This window comes from Saimiri boliviensis, chromosome 3 (genome assembly GCF_048565385.1).
Source record: "Saimiri boliviensis isolate mSaiBol1 chromosome 3, mSaiBol1.pri, whole genome shotgun sequence".
Classification (NCBI taxonomy): domain Eukaryota; kingdom Metazoa; phylum Chordata; class Mammalia; order Primates; family Cebidae; genus Saimiri; species Saimiri boliviensis.
The window spans coordinates 49,573,606-49,594,578 of record NC_133451.1 but is presented as its reverse complement, the minus strand read 5'-3'; the positions used below and the strand labels follow the sequence as shown (position 1 = coordinate 49,594,578).

Genomic DNA, 20,973 nt, shown 5'->3' with positions numbered 1-20,973 from the left:
CCTCAACTTTTCTGTAACCCACAGAACTTTCATTTTGTTAAAAGAAAATAATTATCCTTGATTATAATTTGAACATTGGAGATACAAAAAAAAAAAAAAAAAGAAAAACACCTTGGTGCTAACTTTTCTTTGTTCACATATGGTGAAGACGGATGATTTAGAATAAACGTAGAATAAATGAAACAAGTGGCCAGTCTCTATGTGTGGCTTCTGAAGAAAAAATTTGTAGGATATATTATTTTAAAACTAATAATAATTCAAATGTAGACAAAGATAGCCTTTATTTTATGTTATATATTAATAGTATATACTGTAAAGTGTGGGGATGCCCATGCCTGGGGACTAAAATTATAAAGACCACTTGATTGAGGACATATTGAAATACAAAATAATTTACTTAATGTTGACTCTTAAGTAGTTTTAACATTTAATTGTCAAATTTTAGAGCTGCAAATAATCTTGTCATCTAGTCCGATGCCTTTATTTTATAGATAAGAAACGTGAGAAACAGGGAAATCTAGCTCAAATGAAGAAGCTAATTGGGAGAAAGTATTTTAACAGGGAGCTAGTGAATATTTTGCAGGCAAATCACAGGTCAGGAGAGTGGCTAATGTGACAGCCAAGGCTTAGTGCAGGATAACTAGAACAGATCAGGAATATTTTTGACCTAGGTATAGAAGTATACCTTCTTTATTGAGGCAGATCAAAAGCCAGGAGAACTGAAGAGTGAAAAAAGATTTCTGGCCCAAATAGCTAATTTGTAGAAGTATTCAGATCTAGAGGTCAGATAAAGACACAGTTTCTGAAAAAGAATGATAAGTGTACTAGACTTAGAAACACTTTTAAAATCGAATAATTTTTAAATCACCATCTATTCCATATAAATTTGGGGCAAAGAATGAGTTGATTATAATTTAAGACCATTCAAATTTGGAAAAATTAGCTCTGGTCACCTTGTGTAATTCTGTGTTACCATGTTTTGTTTTTGTTGGGTTTCCTTTAGTTTCTTACTAAAAGGTCTTTTGGAACAGATTTTAGTCTTTAATTTTGCTAAACTCAGAAGGAATGGACTTTTTTAAAAAATTAAGAGATAAAGGACATTTTATTTAAAGATACTGCATATTCTGGTAGCATAAAATGAGAGGAGCTCTAGAACTTAGAGAAGACTCATGGAATTGGGTTGATTAAAAAAGAGGAAGCCTGAAGAAAAATGTTGGGTCAGCTACAGGCACATAGGGTGGTAGAAGGGGTATGGCTTTGGAGTCTCATTCAAACACTGACTCCACAGTCATGTTACAGCTTGTCTGGATCATCAGCTTTTCTCATCTATAAAACAGGGATGATAATACTTGCCTCATAGAAAAGTTGTTGGGCTTAAAGAGACCCAATGTAGTATGGAACACCTGGTATACAGTTAGTTCTAAATAAATGCTAGCCCCTTTTCTCATGAGTGCAAGGGGGCATGCATGTATGCATGTTTGCTTCTCCAGTGTGCCAGGGGCATTATTTATATCACCCTTCTCAGACTTTGGTGATTTTACTTGCTTATTTGTCTTCCTTTTCATAGAGCCAAAGTATTTTGTGTAATTGGTAAAGGTCAGAAATAAAAATTGTCAGTGATGGAACTCTGCATTATCAGATAAAGATCTGTTTTAGTAATCCAAAGTTGCAGTTTTAAAATGTGAATGGATTTTGAAAAAAATTGTAAGTGATAGAATATAACCAAAATTTAATGAAAAAAATTTGTTTAAATCTTTTAAAAACTTTTTCTTCTCCTTTTACAGGTCATCCTCATAGAATTTTTACCAAAGACACCGATTTTTCGACCAGATTAGCATTTACTTTATTTATAGAGACTTTCCAAGTATGTTGTCTTTCCAATGGTGCCTTGCTTGGTGCTCTCCTGGTGGTGACATAACATTGGTTCTACAGAATCGTGTGGTGTTTTTTTTTTTTTTTAAATAACCGCATGTTTTAAGTGTGCAGTTTTGTCGATCTTTGCAACAGTTATTTCATACAGATGTTTAATACTTAAGTTATTGTGCTCTTTTCTGTTATGTATTCTGATTTTCAAGGATTACTTTTTTGTATTATCAAAAAAAATACATTTGAACTTAGCATAAAAAGTGGCCAGCCTTTTTTATTTTATCACCAAGGTACACACAGTCCTTTATTTATAAATTCCTTAACAGAAAAACACCCTTTTAAGGCTCAACTTATCTATTCTAGCAAGCACACTTATTGTATTATTTTTTTCTCTCTTTTAAAATTTGATAAGTCATTATTTTAAAATAGTAAGTTTTCTTTAATACCCTTTTGGAACCTAACATACCCTTTCTCATACAATTCCTAATGCTCTGTTTATGGCAGATAATCTGTAACATTATGAAGACCTATTAAAAAGTTTTAAAAGTATTTCTGTCTTCAAAGGTAGTAAGACAGGATTAAATTTTCACTAGAATAGACAAATCAATGAATGGTATGCATGTATCTAGTGGTTACTAGAACTCAGGATCACAAAATATAGTAGCATCACAATCTGTATATATTTTTGATCAAGATGATAATGGCCTTACTTGGGTTATTTTTATTGTTTATCAAATCTTATATACAAAAGAGTGGAAGTATTCCTTTACAAAATTTCTAAGGAAAATATTTCTTCTAACCTATCACAATTATAGAATGGATATATGTTTCTGAAAAGTTTTTGAAAGAAAGCAAAAGTTCTAGAACTAAAAGTAAGCTGGTATTTAATTTCCCAATGATATTTAGAACAGATTGTTAATAAGAAATGGAGGGTACATTTAATACTGTTTCTATCCACCAGTTCACTTTCAGTATTGTTATGTGTACTTGTTTTGATTGAGAGTGTGACATAGAAGTTAAACCAGATTAGCTTGTTTCTTTTAAATATACATATACACACATATATTTTTTTCTCCTTTTCATTGTGCATATCTCTGCATTTTTAAACTTCTAGATTTGTGAATGACCTATGTGTAAATTTTTTTTATAAACTTGAAATTATACAAGTTTTAATGTGTGTCAAGAACTTGTTCCATACAACTGTGGTATCGAGCAATAATGTCAATAACTTTTGGAATTATATAAACTATGCTTAATAATTTGTATTGAGAATTGGTACCACTATATAATACTTTTTTTCCTTGTATTAAATATTTTAAATAACAGTTTCATTAATTTATATACCTGTATTTTTTAAAGTATTTCTTTGTACTTCTTCAAAGTACTGTAATCCTATATAAATTTGAATAGTTAAATGCCAGTATCTCATGTCCTATATCCTGTATTGGATATTAGGAGCTATCTTAAAAACTAGGATTTAATATTTTTTTTTGTTTGAGAATTATTTGTTTTTCTTGCTCCCCAAATAACAGAAACTTGAATTTGTAGAACAGTTTTCCTGTGAAGAGCTCAAAATGCAAAGAATTCAAATACTTCTTATTTAACTTGTGTCTAGGGTATGTTCTACCACCTTAAAGTAGTGCAATTAAAAATAATGCCATCTAGAAACTCCAGTAATCCTCTGTGGTTTCAGTGTGAAATACTGTATCTTCATACAATGCTAAATCTGCCTCAGGATTCAGAAAGCACAGAGAAAAATAATGACTGTGTAGACTATGCAACACAGTGTTCCCTGTACAAAGTTGTGTGAATCCATAGAGCACCATATTGACCAGCTTTATGAGAACTTTCCTATTTACCTAATTTATTCTCCTATTACTACTCTACTGTGGATTATAATTTTAAAATTTCTATATTCCCTTAGGAATATTTTAACTGTAAGATAATTTTCATAGTTGATGATATTAAGTATAGAATTTTTTAAAGCTTTTCTGATTTTATTCAGAGACGTGCCATTTGCTTAAAGATTCGCTAGAAACTTGCACTTCCAATGTATATATATAGAAAAGAACTGTGAATACTTAATATGTGGTGTTATCATAAGCCAATTATACATTGGGCAGTTAGATTTTCATGGTTGGATTTTAATTAGTAGCCTATAGTATAACTCTGTCCTTTCTTGAATCATGAATTTAAGTGCCCACGTTACTGGATATTAGAGATACCCATGTTAAGTAAACATCTGTCTAAGGAAATATTTAAAGTGATGATTGTTCTTCAGCTCCTGTTTCTGACTTAAAGTTTGTGGGACGTAAACCATAGAGCTAAAGTGGCTAGGAAAAAATATTATTGGCAGAAAATTTAGTGTGTGGATTTTACATAGTCTAAGTAAATAACTTACGGTCTTTTAAAAATACATTACTGGTATTTTACAGTCAGCCACCATTTCTGTATAGAAACATTCTTTTCTCAAAAAATGTACATTGCCAACCCTGTTATATTTTAATATATAGCTCTGGCCATCTGGGTTAAAATGATACTCCAAAACCTAATGACTATAGTAACACTGATGTGGCACAATTAGCTTCTAAGGTAGATATTGGCCCTCAGTTACATTAAGATCACCTTACCTATCTAAAATGATGATCAGATGCTTTATTAAGACTCTTTAATGACTAGGTTTCATTTATTTAAAACATAAACATGTAATTTTGCCCTAAAATTAACAAAATAAATTCAACAAAGCCTTGAATACTAGTAAACAATGATTTTCTTCTTATTAGTAAAACTAGTTTTGTAATTGAATAAGTTTAAATCAGGAAGAATCCAGGTTTCCCCAGCGTTGTGTCTTCAGTGTTATTTTTTTAGTGTTAGGGAGCTTCTGGTTGTTTTATTAGATTAATAGATGCAGGCCAACCGTAAAAATCTTTGACAATATTCTGTGTCTATCTTTGGATGTAAAAGGACATTAAATAGTAATACATATAGTTGTATGAGTTCAGACTACTAGTTTTGTATAACAGTGTGTACATAGTCAGAGTATTTCAACTTTTGTGGTATTTAGCTTCACAATTATAACCTTTAACTGCATGCTTGATGTTTCATTGTAAATATTTGCTTTGACTTGCTGTTGATCAGTTGTACTAAATCAAAAGTACAGTGTGTTAAAACTGCCTTGGACTGAACTCTAGCATCTAGTCCTGCACCATCTTTCCTTTTATCCTTTTGGACACCATGGATCCTTTTGCTGCCCTCTTGATGTCCAGAGTCTTCACCTAGGCCTGAACATAGTTCAGAATTGCATTTTTATCTTTCTTTCTCAGAGCTCCCAGTAAGAATAGTAATTCTTTTTGTTGTTGTTGTTTCAAGACAGAATCTTGCTGCGTCGTCCAGACTGGAGTGCAGTGGTGCCATCTGGGCTCAGTGCAACCTCCACCTCCTGGGTTCAAGCCATTCTCCTGCCTCAGCCTCCTGAGTAGCTGAGGTTACAGGTGCCTGCAACCATGCCCGACTATTTTTTGTATTTTAGTAGAGACAGGGTTTCACTGTGTTGCCAGGCTGGTCTTGAACTCCTGAGCTCAGGCAATCTCTCTGCCTCAGCCTCCCAAAGAAGAGTAATTCTTTTGCATTCTTAGGTAGGTGTTTAGAAGACCAATTAAAGTAAGTTGTATTAAGTGATGAATGGCTGACACCCTCAGTTCTGCTAAGGTGGTACTTGCATTTTAAAAAGAGATTTCTTAATTGATGCTGTGGTGCAGTTGATGTTTCTTCCTGAAAAGACCCTAATGGTCCACACTTTCTTGGTAGGAAGCAATAGGATGGTTAGACATGGGATTGCTTCTCAAACCTCTGTTGTTGAAAGAAGGTGATTAATAATTAGTTTTAGGAGGAAAGATCGGCTAATTCTAAACCAAACTATAAATTATCCCATAGCTGTTTGTGTTTAAATATTTAACCCTTCCTTAAATAAACTTAACTCTTAATTTTTCCTTGGTATCATAGCCAAATTTATGTTGTTTTTAGGAACATTTATTAAGTTGAGATTTGAAGAATGTCTTTAAATCTTGAGTTATCTTATTCTGCACTTTTACAGAGATCTTTAGATTATAATTAAGAGAAGCCTAAGTATTATTGATATTAATCATAATTCTATTTGTTTCTGTAATATGGAGTATTATCTTCCCCACCCCAATGGCAGATTGAATCAACAGAGGTTGTCTATAATCTTAATAAGTAATACTGAAAACAGAAATTCAGGATGTTGATTCTGATTTTGAATTCATTTCTGATATGCTACAAGATCATCCAACTACTTGGCCTTTTTGCTTTCATTTCCCGAGCAGGAAGATACTATGACTACCTCATGGTGTTATCTTGTGAAACAGTATTTTTTAATAGTTGATGTTCCTGTTATTAAGTCCTGTATAAAAGTAAACAGATGTTTAGTAATGATTGAATAGGTTTTTCGACTTATTTACAAAGTCAGCACAAACTTGAATTATTGTCAGGTTTTGCATTTAAAATGAAAGAGATTGGATATTCCGTATATATACTTAATGCTTTGCGTGTTTAAAAATCAGGGAAACATTAAATGTAGTACTTGAAAAAAGTTTCTTTCTAATAAGATATTTAAAAATATAGTTATGTTTGAGATACATAAACAAAATCATGCTTTTTTTTTTTAATACTCCCTCTATTTCATAAACATGGTGCTTTGATACTGAGTTGATTGCTTTTTTCTCTTTATGAAAACTAGTATATTGCTTCCCTAGCTCTTTATCTTAGAAAGTATTTTGATGAACTGACCGTACCAGACATTCCTAATTTTGGCAAGTAAGCTATATATTGCTTTGTTGTTTTTAATTTAAAGAAACATTGTCAAGCAGCCTTCAAGAGACATAAGTGATGGGTTAATGTTTTGTCTACTCTACTTTATTGAGACATAATATACCCTCAGACTGCACAGTTTCTATCCTATTATGTCTTCTACTGATTCTTAATTTAGTATAACTGGTTCCAGTTCTTTTTCTATATAGATTTAAATTCTATATAGATTTTAAATGTTCTAGAAGGAAAGAGTATTCCCTCAAGAAACGTTTTGCTGTAAATTAAAGAACTCCTCTTCCTTTAGTAGCAGCTTATTTAATTAGGTAGTTACAACAATCTCATTACATTGCCACCAAGTTTTTATAAACAGGAGGTTGTTTACTCAAGTATCAAAGCCCTTTTAAATTCTCTATTACTTTTTATATTTGTTGACGTTATGCCCTCTGAGAGGAATTAAGTCTTGTGAAACTTAGCAGTTGTGGCAGTAGAAGCAAGGTAAACATGATGGGAAGGAAAGATGCTGAAATCTACTGGCTGAGAAATAACTGCATTATTATCCTACTCTTTGGTTTACAAGGGTGCATGTTAGGAGGTGGTCAGGAATTGCACATAGCTCTATACATTTTTATACATTCTTTATATATTACAATGGAAATTATTTTTAAAGTAAAAAATATTCTAGATAGAATTTTTCTTTATCATCATGTCCTTTGAGGGGGGCTACCTTGAAACAAATACACTTAGATTTATCTTTTTATAATGTAAATGTGAACATTAAAAAAAAAACAAAACACCTCAATAAAGGATTCCAGGAATTTGTTCCTGTATCCTTAAATGAACATGGAATAGTTTTCATATAAAATAATCAGAAATTTCTAATGGGCGAGCAGTTACGTGGAACTAAGAGCAGGGTCCCTAAAAATATGCTTTTAAATAATTATACAGCATTCAGTTAAGTCTAGTAACATTAGAAAATGAAGATAACTGGTAAAATATAAAGTTGAATGTCAAAGATATGTATTATGTTTTTGCTTTCATTATTAAGATATTAATGCCACTGCTAAATAAACAACATGGTCTGTGTTTCTTTTTCTTTTCATTTCTTTTCTTTCTTTCTTTCTTTCTTTTTTTTTTTTTTTTTTGAGACAGTTTCACTGTGTTGCCCAGGCTGGAGTGCAGTGGCACCATTTCGGTTCACTGTAGCCTCTGCTTCCTGGGTTCAAGTGATTCTCTTGCCCTAGCCTCCCAAGTGTCTGGGATTATAGGCGTGAGCCACCACAGCCAGCTGATTTTTGTATTTTTAATAGAGACATTTTTTTCATGTTGTATAACTTTTTATTTTAATAATGATGTTTTGTCATGTTGGTCAGGCTGGTCTCGAACTCCTGACATCAGGTGATCTACCTGCCTCAACCTCCCAAAGTGCTGGGATTACAGGTGTGAGCCACTACACCCGGCCTGCTTTTCTTAAAATGAGATTGTTTTGTTAGATAAAAATTAGTTGGCTTTCATAATTGTGAAGAAATACATAATGGCTTATATTTAAGGTGGTTTAATTTTTGGTCCTGTGTTGGTTGTAGTATATTTAGTCTTGTAAAATTAAGTCTATGTTGATTGTGTTGATTGTTTTTTTCTAGTAAATAAATGGAGACTAATTTGAGCTAGGAATTTTTTTTTTTTTAACTTTTGGCTTGCTTTAGCTAGTTAAGTTTGGTTGCTTTTAAGTGACTCTACTACACACACACCTGCTTCTGCTTCTGTAGATATGACCTGTACAATGTGGGGAAAAATTAATTTAATCGACGTCATTATGAATATGAGTTTAGAAACTGTGTACAATGAATTTAAAGAAAGTTTTATATGTTTATGAACTTACATCATAGTTGGAAAAAAGAATAGGGGGAAAATGCAGCTTATATAATACTACCTTTTTTCCTGACAGTGGTGTTTTAGTTATCCCTTAAGTTTAAAATTAATGCAGCTTGTAAATAGGATTCTCAGTTATCCTGTTTCAGTTTTGAAGCTTCAGTAGGAGGAGGAAATAATTCCAATTGCCACTTCTGTAAATACACTTTAGCACTATTTAAAATAGCTTATCTGTGGCATTGTATCAAGTGATTCTTTGTAACACAAATTTTTTATTTTACTCAATTGACCCAGATTCCAGTATAAACCTTTACTAATATAGTTCCACATATGGAAATACACATACACACACACATACAAACACACACCCACAGAATCAAAGATGAAGTAATGGTGACTCAGTACACTAAGACATCTCTTTGCAATAGACAGTAAAGATAACTCCATCACCTGGATTGTTTTACTTAAAATATAAAATGACAGTTGATTCTACATGAAACATTTAAAAACTAAAGGGAAATTTTGTGAATTATTTTTGTTTCCTAGAATCATCATATTGTAGTTTTTTAAAAATTGATAACTTATTTTCTGAATTTTTATTCTTTTATTCACTTTATTCATCCTGACCAGAAAAATGTGAGCATTCTCAGAAATGAATGGTCTTTTTTTCACAAATAGAGATCTGTGCAAAAATGCCATTACTGCTTGCACTAGTTACTATCTTAGAATCCATCACAGAAAGCCTAAAGATAGCCCAACCTTTTGTACCTACAGTCTTAGATATTGTTAGATAGCCATTCAGTTTTCTTTGCATTGTGTATGAGATGAATATTTCTTGAGACTTTTTTGTTTGCTCTACTAAAGAAATCAACCAAGGGAAAAAAAATCCAAAAAACAAAACAAACAAAAAACACCCTGTAACTCATGTGAAGCATGCAGGGTGTTGTAATTTCAGTTTGCAAAGCGGTGTGATACAATGTTGCTGAGCCAAAAGCGCACGATAGATTTAATGTAGCCAATTGTGTACTTTTGAAAAAAAGAGTAACTGTTCCCTGTGAGTTAATTTTGGATTTTTTCAAAATCTCTCTTTTAGGCTTTGTGCTGGATTCTTCCAGACAAATGCGTATTCCATGTGGGCCACTGTTCTGCTAAATGCTCTCAGTTCTCCTTTTGCAATCAAGATTATGTTGCTAAGGAGATTTTGCTTTTATTGCTGCCATTGATTTGTGTTAATACGTTTTGAATACCTCTCGGTATTCTTCCGTAGACAAGGCCAAAAGAAAAACTTCCCCGAGTTTCCCAATTTACATTACAAATGGAGCGGTGGTGTAATGAAGCCGATATAAAGTGGGCAGTTGAAAGGGAACTAAAGAAGGGCACTCAAGTGAGAAATGAAGAAATGTGCCGAGTGCAGTCTGTGGGCTGCCCTTGGTCCAGCTGCAGGAACTGGCCGTGGCCAGAGGTAGAGTGAGTGAGCACCTCCCTCTGCAGAGACCACCCACTTTTGGAGCCTGGGCTGGCACACCAAAGATTACCTCATTGATTAATATAGGACTGTTAAAAAAAGTGAAAGTTTTGTGAGGAGGCAAGATCACTTCTATATCTCTTTTTTGAGTCCTTCCTAGAGCATGACTGAGGCCACACTTCCCATGCCTTATGACCTGAAGTTGTCTTGTAAAGGATAACCTATAGATGGAACAGTTTTTTGGTTCTGAGGACTAGTATGTTTCAAATGTTGGAATGTATCCCTAGGTAAGGAAGATATTAACTAGATTAAATTTGTTTTAATTATATGCTTCTTACTTTGTATCATCTTTTAGACTCCAAAAACTATCTCCCTACTAAAAAAACCTCAAGTGTTCCTTCTGTAAGTGGAAAGAGACCAACTAGATGTGTCTTTAACCAGTGAAGTGGTTTGCTCAGGTTGCAGTTAATGAAGGTGCTAAAGAATACTGTGGTAGCACAGTCATACCCTTTAGTGGCACACATTGTTCATCATGATGTTAACTTTTTTTTTTAATTTATCAAAGCACAAATGCTTCATGCATATTACTTCAAGAGTTTTAGATATTTTAAATTAGAAATGCTAAAAATATAAAAATCAGGAAGAAAAATTTCTATAGAGGTTAGGAAATTAAAAATCATTAGGGAAGAATCTCAGTTTTTAATTGCATTATCTGGAGATGAAAAATGACTATTGACATAATTTGTTATTTCAGCAAAATAGAAGTCTATGAGTCTAACGTTGTATGATCTGATAGTCTCTGCAAGAAATAAATGCAGAGACTTTCCATAATCACTGGAAAATATGAAATCTACAAAAACATCTGAAAAAGGGTGAGAATGGGCCACTCTGCCTAGGGGATAGCCCTGCCCTTTCTATGGAACAGGAAAAAACTTTGAAAAGGAAATTTTAAATTCTCATATTTATAGTGTCATTTTCAATAAATTTTTTTCCTCAAAAAGTACTTGTCAATTACTTTTTTTAATGAATAAAATCTCAATTTCCAGGCCAAACATTGTAACCTTTTTTGGTTTTTTTTTTTTTTTGTTTTGTTTTGTTTTTGTTTTGTTTTTTTTTTTTGAGATGGAGTTTCGCTCTTGTTACCCAGGCTGGAGTGCAATGGCGCAATCTCGGCTCACCGCAACCTCTGCCTCCTGGGTTCAGGCAATTCTCCTGCCTCAGCCTCCTGAGTAGCTGGGATTATAGGCATGCACCACCATGCCCAGCTAATTTTTTGTATTTTTAAGAGAGACGGGGTTTCACCATGTTGACCAGGTTAGTCTCGATCTCTCGACCTTGTGATCCACCCGCCTCGGCCTCCCAAAGTGCTGGGATTACAGGCTTGAGCCACCGTGCCCGGCCCTTTTTTGGTTTTATATCTTGATTTACTTGTATTTATGAGGTTTTTTTTTCTTCCCGTAATATTTTTAAAGCTTTTAAAATTAACTTCAGCTTAAAGACAAAAGTTGGAAAAAAAAAAAGGATGAATTTCTGTTTCCAGCCTGGTAGTTCTGACTCTGTTTGTCAGTGGTTTCTAAATTAATGATACCATTGTTCCACTGTGTAATCCTGAAGTTAAGAATTCTAAGAATGAGAAAAACAGCTATGAATTAGTTATAAGTAAAAGAAAAAAAAGACACTTATTTCTATACTAAATATTGAGAGCTTTGTATTTTTTCAAGTTGGAATTAATATATTGAAAACTGACTTTAAACTTTAAAACTCTTAAGCTGAGAAAGCCTGACAGGTAGGTAAACCCGTTTGTGTACATAAAATGTTAGCAGTATGTTATTACTTTGCTCATCAGAAATGTTACAAAAACTCTCACTACATTATTCCCTGAAGATATATAAATTTTATCAGACATATTCTAGATTTATTAGCTCTGCAAAGCCAGCTTTATATAGTCTTCTGTTTGTGACATGTCTCCTGGGTGGTAATTTCTGCCATGATCATCTGACCAGTGTTTCTTCTATATACATTTTAGAGCAAAGATGAACTAGGTCATCTATAAACAAATGCACTACATGTTTTAAATCTGTCTATCAAAACTGTTGACAGGATATTTCAAGAAAGCTCTGAAGAAAGAAGGGGGGAAAGGGGAGGGGAGAGGCATTCCCCCCTACCCCGCCCCCAAATTCTGTTAGCATTGGGTTTTGCTTCTAAGCTATAGACTACATCCATTTAAAAGAAGATTGCATCTCAAAGCTGGAAGAAACCTCAGAGGTATCTAGTGGGGATGTGCACTAAAATCAGCTGGGAAGTTTTTTATTTTTATTTTTTAACTTTTTTGAGACAAGGTCTTGCTCTGCTGCCCACGTTAGAGTGCAGTGGTATGATCAAGGCTCACTGTAGCCTCCATATCCCAGGCTCAAGCAATTGTCCCACCTCAGCCTCCCAACTGTAGCTGGGACTACAGATATGCACACCATGCCTGGCTAATTTTTTTTTTTTTTTTTTTTTTTTTTTTTTTTTTTTTTTGAGAGAGTTTCGCTCTTGTTACCCAGGCTGGAGTGCAATGGCGCGATCTTGGCTCACCGCAACCTCCGCCTCCTGGGTTCAGGCATTTCTCCTGCCTCAGCCTCCTGAGTAGCTGGGATTACAGGCACGTGCCACCATGCCCAGCTAATTTTTTGTATTTTTAGTAGAGACGGGGTTTCACCATGTTGACCAGGATGGTCTCGATCTCTCGATCTCTCGACCTCGTGATCCACCCGCCTCGGCCAATTTTTAAGAATTTTTTAAGAGACAGGGTCTCACTATATTGCTCATGCTGGTCTTGAACTCCTGGGCTCAAGCAATCCTCCTGCCTTGGCCTCTCAAAAGTGTCTGGATTACCTACATGAATCCTTTGCTGGCCCTTTAAACAAATTGTAACATACTATTCAAGTATCTAGGTTTTAGCACAGTCAACTTTACTTCATCTTCCTCTTCAATTAAAACCATTCTCCAGTTGATTTTGAATGATTTAATGAATGTCATTTTGATCTTGATACAAATTTGTTCCAAAGCTGTAATTTTGATGAGTAAATTAGAATTTTAATATGGACTTAAACCTAAACGTAGTTTAGTTTTTTTTTTTTTTTTTTTTTTGAGACGGAGTCTTACCCTGTCACCCAGACTGGAGTGCAGTGGTGTGATCTTGGCTCACTGCAACCTCAACCTCCCGGGTTCAAGCGATTCTGCCTCAGCTTCCCGAGCAGCTGGGATTACAGGTGCCCACCACCAAGCCTGGCTAACTTTTGTATTTTTGGTAGAGACGAAGTTTCACCATGTTGGCAAGGCTGGGCTCGAACTCCTGACCTCAGGTGATCCAACTGCCTCAGCCTCCCAAAGTGCTGGAATTACAGGCATGAGCCACTGTGCCCAGCCCAGTAGTTTGATTTTTAAAGTACACTTGGCTCTATCCTCTTCACATTAGAATTGGGAGGAATGGAAAGAGACCATGTACATTTTGAATATTTTTCTCAATTATAAGACATCTTCCAGCTGGGTGTCGTGACTCACACCCTGTAATCCTAGCCCTTTGGGAGACTGAGGTGGGAGGATTGCTTGAGCCCAGGAGTTCAAGACCAGCCTGGGCAACATAGCAAGAACCTGTCTCTATTCTTATTTCAAAAATTAAGAAAAAAAAAAAAAAGATACCTTCCCTTTCCTCTCTAACCTAATTTTATAATGACAATAAGGCTTAGAGAATTATCACTTATCTTAGATTGCAGACTGTTAGTGATTTTTAAAAATCCTAAAAGTGATAATTTAGAATCCTCCTAAGAAAGCATGATCACAACTGGTTCTCTGTAACTGAAAGAGCATCGCCTGTGCCTGGAGCACTGAAAGGTAAATTGTTGGATTCCAGCCACTCAAAAATCATCTGTCTCTGTAAGTGGTTAAGTTTTAGTTCTATCTACTGCCCAATCTGAGAACTGTGACTTAGACATTTAATTATTTATTGCTTGTCCGTGTGAAAACATTTAGAATGGCTGGCAGCCTACCAGACCCCAAGTTAAACATTCTACAGCCTGACTAGACTGCTGGGTAGCCAACTTCACATCAGATTAAACACATTCTCTTCAAGATGAATAGCTTGGAACCTAAAAACTTAATTTCATTACAAAGAGTGCAAGGGGTGGGTTGTTTTCTAAATTAAAATTATTTTATGTTTTACTGCCACTGTTTCAATTGTGGTTGTCAAATGTATTTTCTTTGGTGCGGGTGAGATGGAAGGGAAAGGGACAATGAGGGACTTCTGGGACTAATAAAATTTAAAAAAGGACTCCTACAAGGTTGGACACAATGTAGCCTAGGGATGAACATTCATGAATTTTGTACTGAAAAAATTTACATTTCATTAACATTTTAAATTACAAAGGCAGGTCTCCAAATATGGGGTGTGCGTGTGTGTGTGTGTGTGTGTGTGTGTGTGTGCGTGTGCTCATTGCATTTTCCAAGCAAACAAGTGAATAATGTGGTGCTAAGTGTATCCTTTGTTGGTTTTTGTATTATTGATTTCTCTTTTTATTTTAAAATGTAGGCTGTGATGTGTAGTGACATTAATTTTAGTAAAACCTACTTTACATTCTCTATAGACCTATGGACATAAACTCTACATAATGTTTTCTTATGTAATAAATGCTTTGGGATAATAAAGGATACTTCGAGCATCATTGCTCAGCTGTGTAATAAACCAGCTTTACAGAGACTTGCCTTTCTAGTTCTGCAGCTACATGGATAGAAATTAACCTACTTGAAAATGAATTGGCAATGTAAAAATGTAATATTTGATAATTAACATTAATAGAAATTAAGACAGTATTATTCAGCTTTAGTTTGCCATTCTTTGAAACAAGTTATATTTTGGGAAGTTCTGCGAAATTACAAAAAGTTTGACAGTGTGGTGAGGAAAATAGTGGCTGACTAGTGTAATGAATTGAAATGTTGGAATCAAGCACTCTATGGCCAAGGGACCTGGCTGTCCAGCAGGCTGTCAGTTAAGGGTAAATGACAAGCAGGTACCTGAGAAATGACAGGAAAGGCCCTACTTTTAGTTATTGGCATCAGTAAAAACCTTATGGCTTTAGACTATGATTGAGGAACATATTTTCTGTGAGCAAAACTGTATCATATAAATTTGAAGTATATTAACTATTAGATGGCAGAAAAATTACAATTTCTAAAATTGTTTTTGCTGACTGCCTTGTGCAGTTTAAACATTTAGTAACTTAAAAAAACTAACTTTAAATGTATTTTTGATAAAACCTATACTTTAAAAATGGCAAGGTTTTAAAGACTTTTAGAAGTATACTTTTGGTTTTATTGAATGCCTGGAGCAGTTTCAGAAACTTACATAGTTTGGGAGTTCTCAAAGAAACATCCATCAGTGACGAACATAACCTTCTGATGTTCCAGGAGTACTGAACTCTGACAGTTGTCTTTCTTACACTGTCTTCTCCTACCACTGTGATGTCCCTATAATTATGCTTCAAATGTGCTGTCATTTTTGAATGCTCCATTTTCAAACATGAGTGGGTAGACATGAACAGTGCTTTGGTTCTTTCCTTTGTTTGCCCTATTGAACTACTTTTTTAGTAAGTCCATGTTAAAATTTTAATAGACTCATCAAAATTGCATTTTTGGAATGAATTTGTATGAGGATCAAAATGACATTTATTAAATCATTCAAAATCAATTAGAGAATGGTTTTAATTAAACAGGAAGATGAAGTAAAGGAGCTGACATCGTTAAGACCTATTTACTAATAATGTAATACTATGTTAAAATTTGTTTAAAGATGTGGGTGCAGTGATTCATACCTGTAATCTCTGCACTAAGAGGCTAAGGCAGAAGGTTTGAGCCCATGAGACCAGCCTGGGCAACACAGTGAGACGTCTTCTCTAAAAAAGCTTTTAAAAATTAGCCAGGAGTGGTGGTGTGTGCCTATAGTCCCAGCTACTTGGGAGACTGAGGTGAGAGGATCCCTTGGGCCCAGGATTATGAGAACAGCCTGGGCAACATAGGCGACCCCATTTCCACAAATAAAAATAAAATTTTAAAAAGCTGGAAATGATGGTGCACACCTGTGGTCCCAGCTGCCAGGGAGGTTGAGGCTGCAGTAAACTGTGATCAAGCCACTGTACAGCCTGGGTGACAGACTCAGTCCCCTCCACCAATTTTTTTTTTTTTTTTGTTCAGAGTGTTTTGGGTGATGGATAAAATCATAACAGCTTACAATGGAATACAAAAACAATTTTTGTTTTTAAATAGTTAAAAAGTGTTGGTGAGATAGAGGAAATCAATAATAGTCTTGTCTTGGAATAACATTTAGATTTCAGAATTTGGGTTTTCTTTTTATGTTGTTTTGACAAAATCATTCTGCTTTCTTCAAGAGGTTTAAGGTGTTGAATTTCTTGAAACTGTTTGATATAATTGTTAAAGTTTTTAGAACAAATCCTATAGAAATAAGAGAATGCCAAATATAAACAAGATAGAATATATTATTACAGCAAATTTATTTACTCATATAAGTTGCCTTTCAAAGATAATCTTTTTCAAAAACTTACATTTTAATGCCACTTTAAGTGTGATTTCTTTGTCCCCAGTTTTAAAATACATGATTGCCGGGCGCGGTGGCTCAAGCCTGTAATCCCAGCACTTTGGGAGGCCGAGGCGGGTGGATCACGAGGTCAAGAGATCGAGACCATCCTGGTCAACATGGTGAAACCCCGTCTCTACTAAAGATACAAAAAATTAGCTGGGCATGGTGGCACGTGCCTGTAATCCCAGCTACTCAGGAGGCTGAGGCAGGAGAATTGCCTGAACCCAGGAGGCGGAGGTTGCGGTGAGCCGAGATCGCGCGCCATTGCACTCCAGCCTGGGTAACAAGAGCGAAACTCCGTCTCAAAAAAAAAAAAAAAAAAAAAAAAAAAAACATGATTAGCTAACCCTTTTTCCTGAAACTAAAAAGAATCTGGACCAATTTTTTTAAATCTATGCTTAAAAGCCACTCTTTTGATATATTTTTTCTTCATAGGACAGCCCATTCTATTTAAATAGATAAACTGTCTCAATTATTTCACACTAGCTGTATGACTTTATTTCTGTTACCCCCAGCAACTACATTTTTAGCTTTAAAGAATATTTTTTATTGTTTTTGCCTGAATTTCAAGTTGCGAATCTACAAAAGAGAGTCGTAGCTAGTTTCTAATCTCTTCAGTCTGCTTCCCCATAGTAATCATCTACTGTGAGGTGTTTTATTTTTGGTATTGGCATTTCAGTATTAGCATTGGTTATTACTAGTTATCAAGGAGATTCATTATTACACTGTGTCACCTAATGATGTATCACCACTGGCCTGGCAAAGCAGATGAAGGCTTTCTCAAAAAAAATATAGTTTACTTCAAGCAATGACAGTGCTGTAACCTAAAGACGTACTGAACTTACATTTCTGGTTGAGAAGCATACACACACATAGAATCCAGTCGGGCTATCTTCCGATCCACAATTGACTTTTGGAAAATCATCTGAAAACCAATTGTCCACTATTAGGACTGATGCACAGTTTCTTAAACTTAGATTTTTTTTTTAGTGTGGTAACAGAGCTAGAAATGTGTTATGTGTTACTGTGTTCTTGCACTGCTATACAGAAGTACCTGAGACTGGGTAATTTATAAAGAAAAGAGGTTTAATTGATTCACAGTTCCACAGGCTGTTCAGGAACCATGATGGCTTCTGCTTGGCGTTTGGGGAGGCCTCAGGAAACTTATAATCATGGCAGAAGGGGAAGGGGAAGCAGGCACTTTCTACATGGCTAAAGCAGGAGGAAGAGAGAATGAAGGGGGAGATACTACACATTTTTATAAACAACCAGATCTTGTGAGAACTTACTATTAAGAGAATAGCAAGGTAAAAATCTGCCCCCATGATCCAATCACTTCCCACAAGGCCCTTCTAACATTGTGGATTACAGTTCAACATGAGATTTTCAGGGAAAACGGACCCAAACCATACCAATTAGTAATGGAATTGGAGACATTTGAATTTGGTGAAGAAATAGTTTAAGGTCTAAGCTTGGCCCATTCTCAGGCACAATGCCAAGTGCAAAGGATAGCAAAGGGAATAATGCCTTTTGTTTCTGAAGAGTTGAGGCTGGAAGAATAAGCATGTTACATGGTATGATAAGTGCCAATAATCAAGGAAAGTTAGTGATAGGATGGAGGTACAAAGGAGAAATAATTTGGGGTGGAAAGGTCCTCTGTTGCTTCGGTTGAAGCTTAACACATACAAAAGCTGTGTTAAAAAAGTACTGAGGATTTCTGTATGATTGGAAAATATGAGGAGATAGTCTGGTACAAAACTCCTGTTTAATGAATTGTGCAGAAGCATTAGGAGATAAGGTCAGAAAAGGAAGAAGAGACAAGTGTATCATGCTGATTTTTTTTTTTAACTCTAGCCTGAGGCTATTGAAAGATTTTGAGAATGTGAGTGGACCTGATCAAATATGTCATTGATGAAGTGCATTCTGATCCTGAAATAAGCCAAAATTAGTGAGCTCCAATGTTAAGTTGTTTTAACCTGTAAAGCTAGCAAGTCAAAATTCCTTAATTAAAGAACTCATTGTTTAGCAGTGAGAACAACGAGTAGGTAAGATGGAAAGAATAGAGGTGAAGAAAGACTGGTTTTTGCCCTTTGTTAAACTGAAAGACTAGCCTACTAACAATTCTAAATAATTCTCTGGGACATTATCAGGGAATCTCATTAGAGTCAGACTGGGAATCTAATTCTGGATCTGCCACTCTCCAGTTGTGTGACTTTGGAAATGTTGCTTAACAGCTCTGTGCCTCCATTTCCTTATTTGTAAAATGAATTTGTTAATAGTACCTGTTTCAATGAATAGTTATGAGGATTATACAATGTAATGCACATATTCCACTGGCAATGCCACCCAACCCAGAGATCACTAGAAACACACAAGGAGTTGAACAAAGTTGGATTTCTTGTTTGTTGAAACTAGAGAATGCATTGTAGGGAATCCTGAGTGCTGAAAAGGCCTTCTTTTAGGATTTGGGCTTGTGCTGAGTGGTTTGGGAAGGGTTCAAGCAAGAGTTTGCACTGCATTTGGATTCTCTTAGGAAGTAGGATAATTTTGTGGTTGATCTGAAGAGATCTCATTTAGGAGATGGGAGACATGAAGCTAAGTTAAAGCCGTAATTTGTAAAGAAGTAGCAGTCCCTCAGATTCTAGAAGGGGATGTTTAGTATTTTGTGCCTTGCACTGCGACTTTGTTTTTGTCTATACTTACTTACATAAGATATGAAGAGGTCTTTTCTATTTCATTATGGTCACAGAGTAACCTTGACTGATGATCTTCTGTGAGATTGTTTATGTTCAACAGGACAACACCAAGACCTAGCTGATAAAAACAAGCCAACTCCTAGATGCCAGGGGCTGCTTTTCTCTTTCTATCACTTAGCTCAATGCCTGGCATAAAGTAAAAGCTTAAGCAATATGTCCTAGGGAACAATTCTGTAGGAACTGAGCCCTACTCTCACATGCATTCTGACCCTAACGTAATGTCCAGTTTGGTCCATTTTTGAGATTAATATGACAGTACCATTTCAACTTTATTGGTCAACACCTTTTATTCCTTTTCTATATGGATAGATTTACCTTAAGTTTTAGATGTTTACTTTGAGTTTGTATTTTTCTATTCAAAACAGATAAATCAGAATGTTAAACTTCTAACAATAGGTTGTTTTTGAACATTTTCACAAAAGTTTAAAAGTTTAAAAAAGCTATTCAACATGTCCCTTTTATATAAGTATGCTGGTCTATCTTCATAGTGTTTATCACAACTGAACTGAACGTAAATATTTATTGTTTCGTTATTTGTAAAATGTCTGTTTCCCCTACTATGCCATGAAATCAGGTTGTTATCAGCCTTGCTATTTTATCTTAGCACCTACTATGTGCTTGACACAGACTGTTTTGAAGAAATGACTGTTGAGTAACTGAATGAGAAAGAGAAATTGTATTTGGGAAGTGGAGTTGAAAACAAACATGTATTGAGTGCCTGTTCAATGCCAGGTCCTATTTTAGGCACTATACAAAAGTTATAATTAAATCCTTTCAGAAATTCTTTAAAGGAAGCATTGACTTCAGTGAAGTTCAGCAACTTGCCCTTCTAGGAAATGGTAAAGTTTGATTCCAGGTCTGTGTCATTCCTCAAACATTTAATAAACACATGTCTTGGGAATTTAATTTATCATAGCCTATTGTTAGCAATTGCTTTTTTGTATTCGTATCAACTCCTTCATCTACTCTCTGTCATAGTCTCCTACCTGCGAGTCCTAACTTGTTTTAAGCACTGCTCCATCACTTTACTCTGCGCTTGCACCTAACAGCTGAATGGGGCTGGAGAAAAATCTAAAACCAAGGCTGACTAATTTCATTTTAAATCCATTACCACAAATTTCAAATAGGTACTACCCGAAGATCTTACTGCGCTTCACAAACATACTTGTTCTCTTACTCCTCAAAATTACTGTGTCATAACTTCCATCTTCAACTTTCCAACACCAGCCTCTGACTGGACCATGCCGTCAGCATGCAAACATTCTCTTCTGCCTCCCATTTGTAAACAAAACGACACCCTCCCTGGACCTCACATCTTCTGCCACTTCTCTCACACCTTCACAGAAATCTGCTCAAAAACCTCCTCACATTTCCAGCTTACCTCTACAGACCCTAACTAGGTTTTGCATCTCACCATTCCCTGAAACTGCTCTTGTCAAGACTACAAACCGCTCCGCTTTGCCAAATCAGTCATCTCTCAGCTCCTGTTGCATTTATGCAGCTGGCTGTTAAGTCCTCTTCATGCACTGTGTTTTTCTTGACTTCTCTGACAGCATGCTCTC

The 20,973-nt window shown here is 35.2% G+C and overlaps 1 protein-coding gene across 1 annotated transcript in view; it reads left to right on the top strand.

Annotated features, from left to right (window-relative positions):
* Nucleotides 1-20,323, top strand: part of CHIC2 (cysteine rich hydrophobic domain 2) — a 59,443-nt gene extending 39,120 nt beyond the window's left edge. Inside the window, exon 6 of the mRNA XM_003933621.4 lies at nucleotides 1,785-20,323. Coding sequence (XP_003933670.1) covers nucleotides 1,785-1,835 — 51 coding nt within the window. The 3' untranslated portion in view covers nucleotides 1,836-20,323. The remainder of the gene's footprint in view (nucleotides 1-1,784) is intronic.
* The last annotated feature ends 650 nt before the right edge of the window (nucleotides 20,324-20,973 follow it).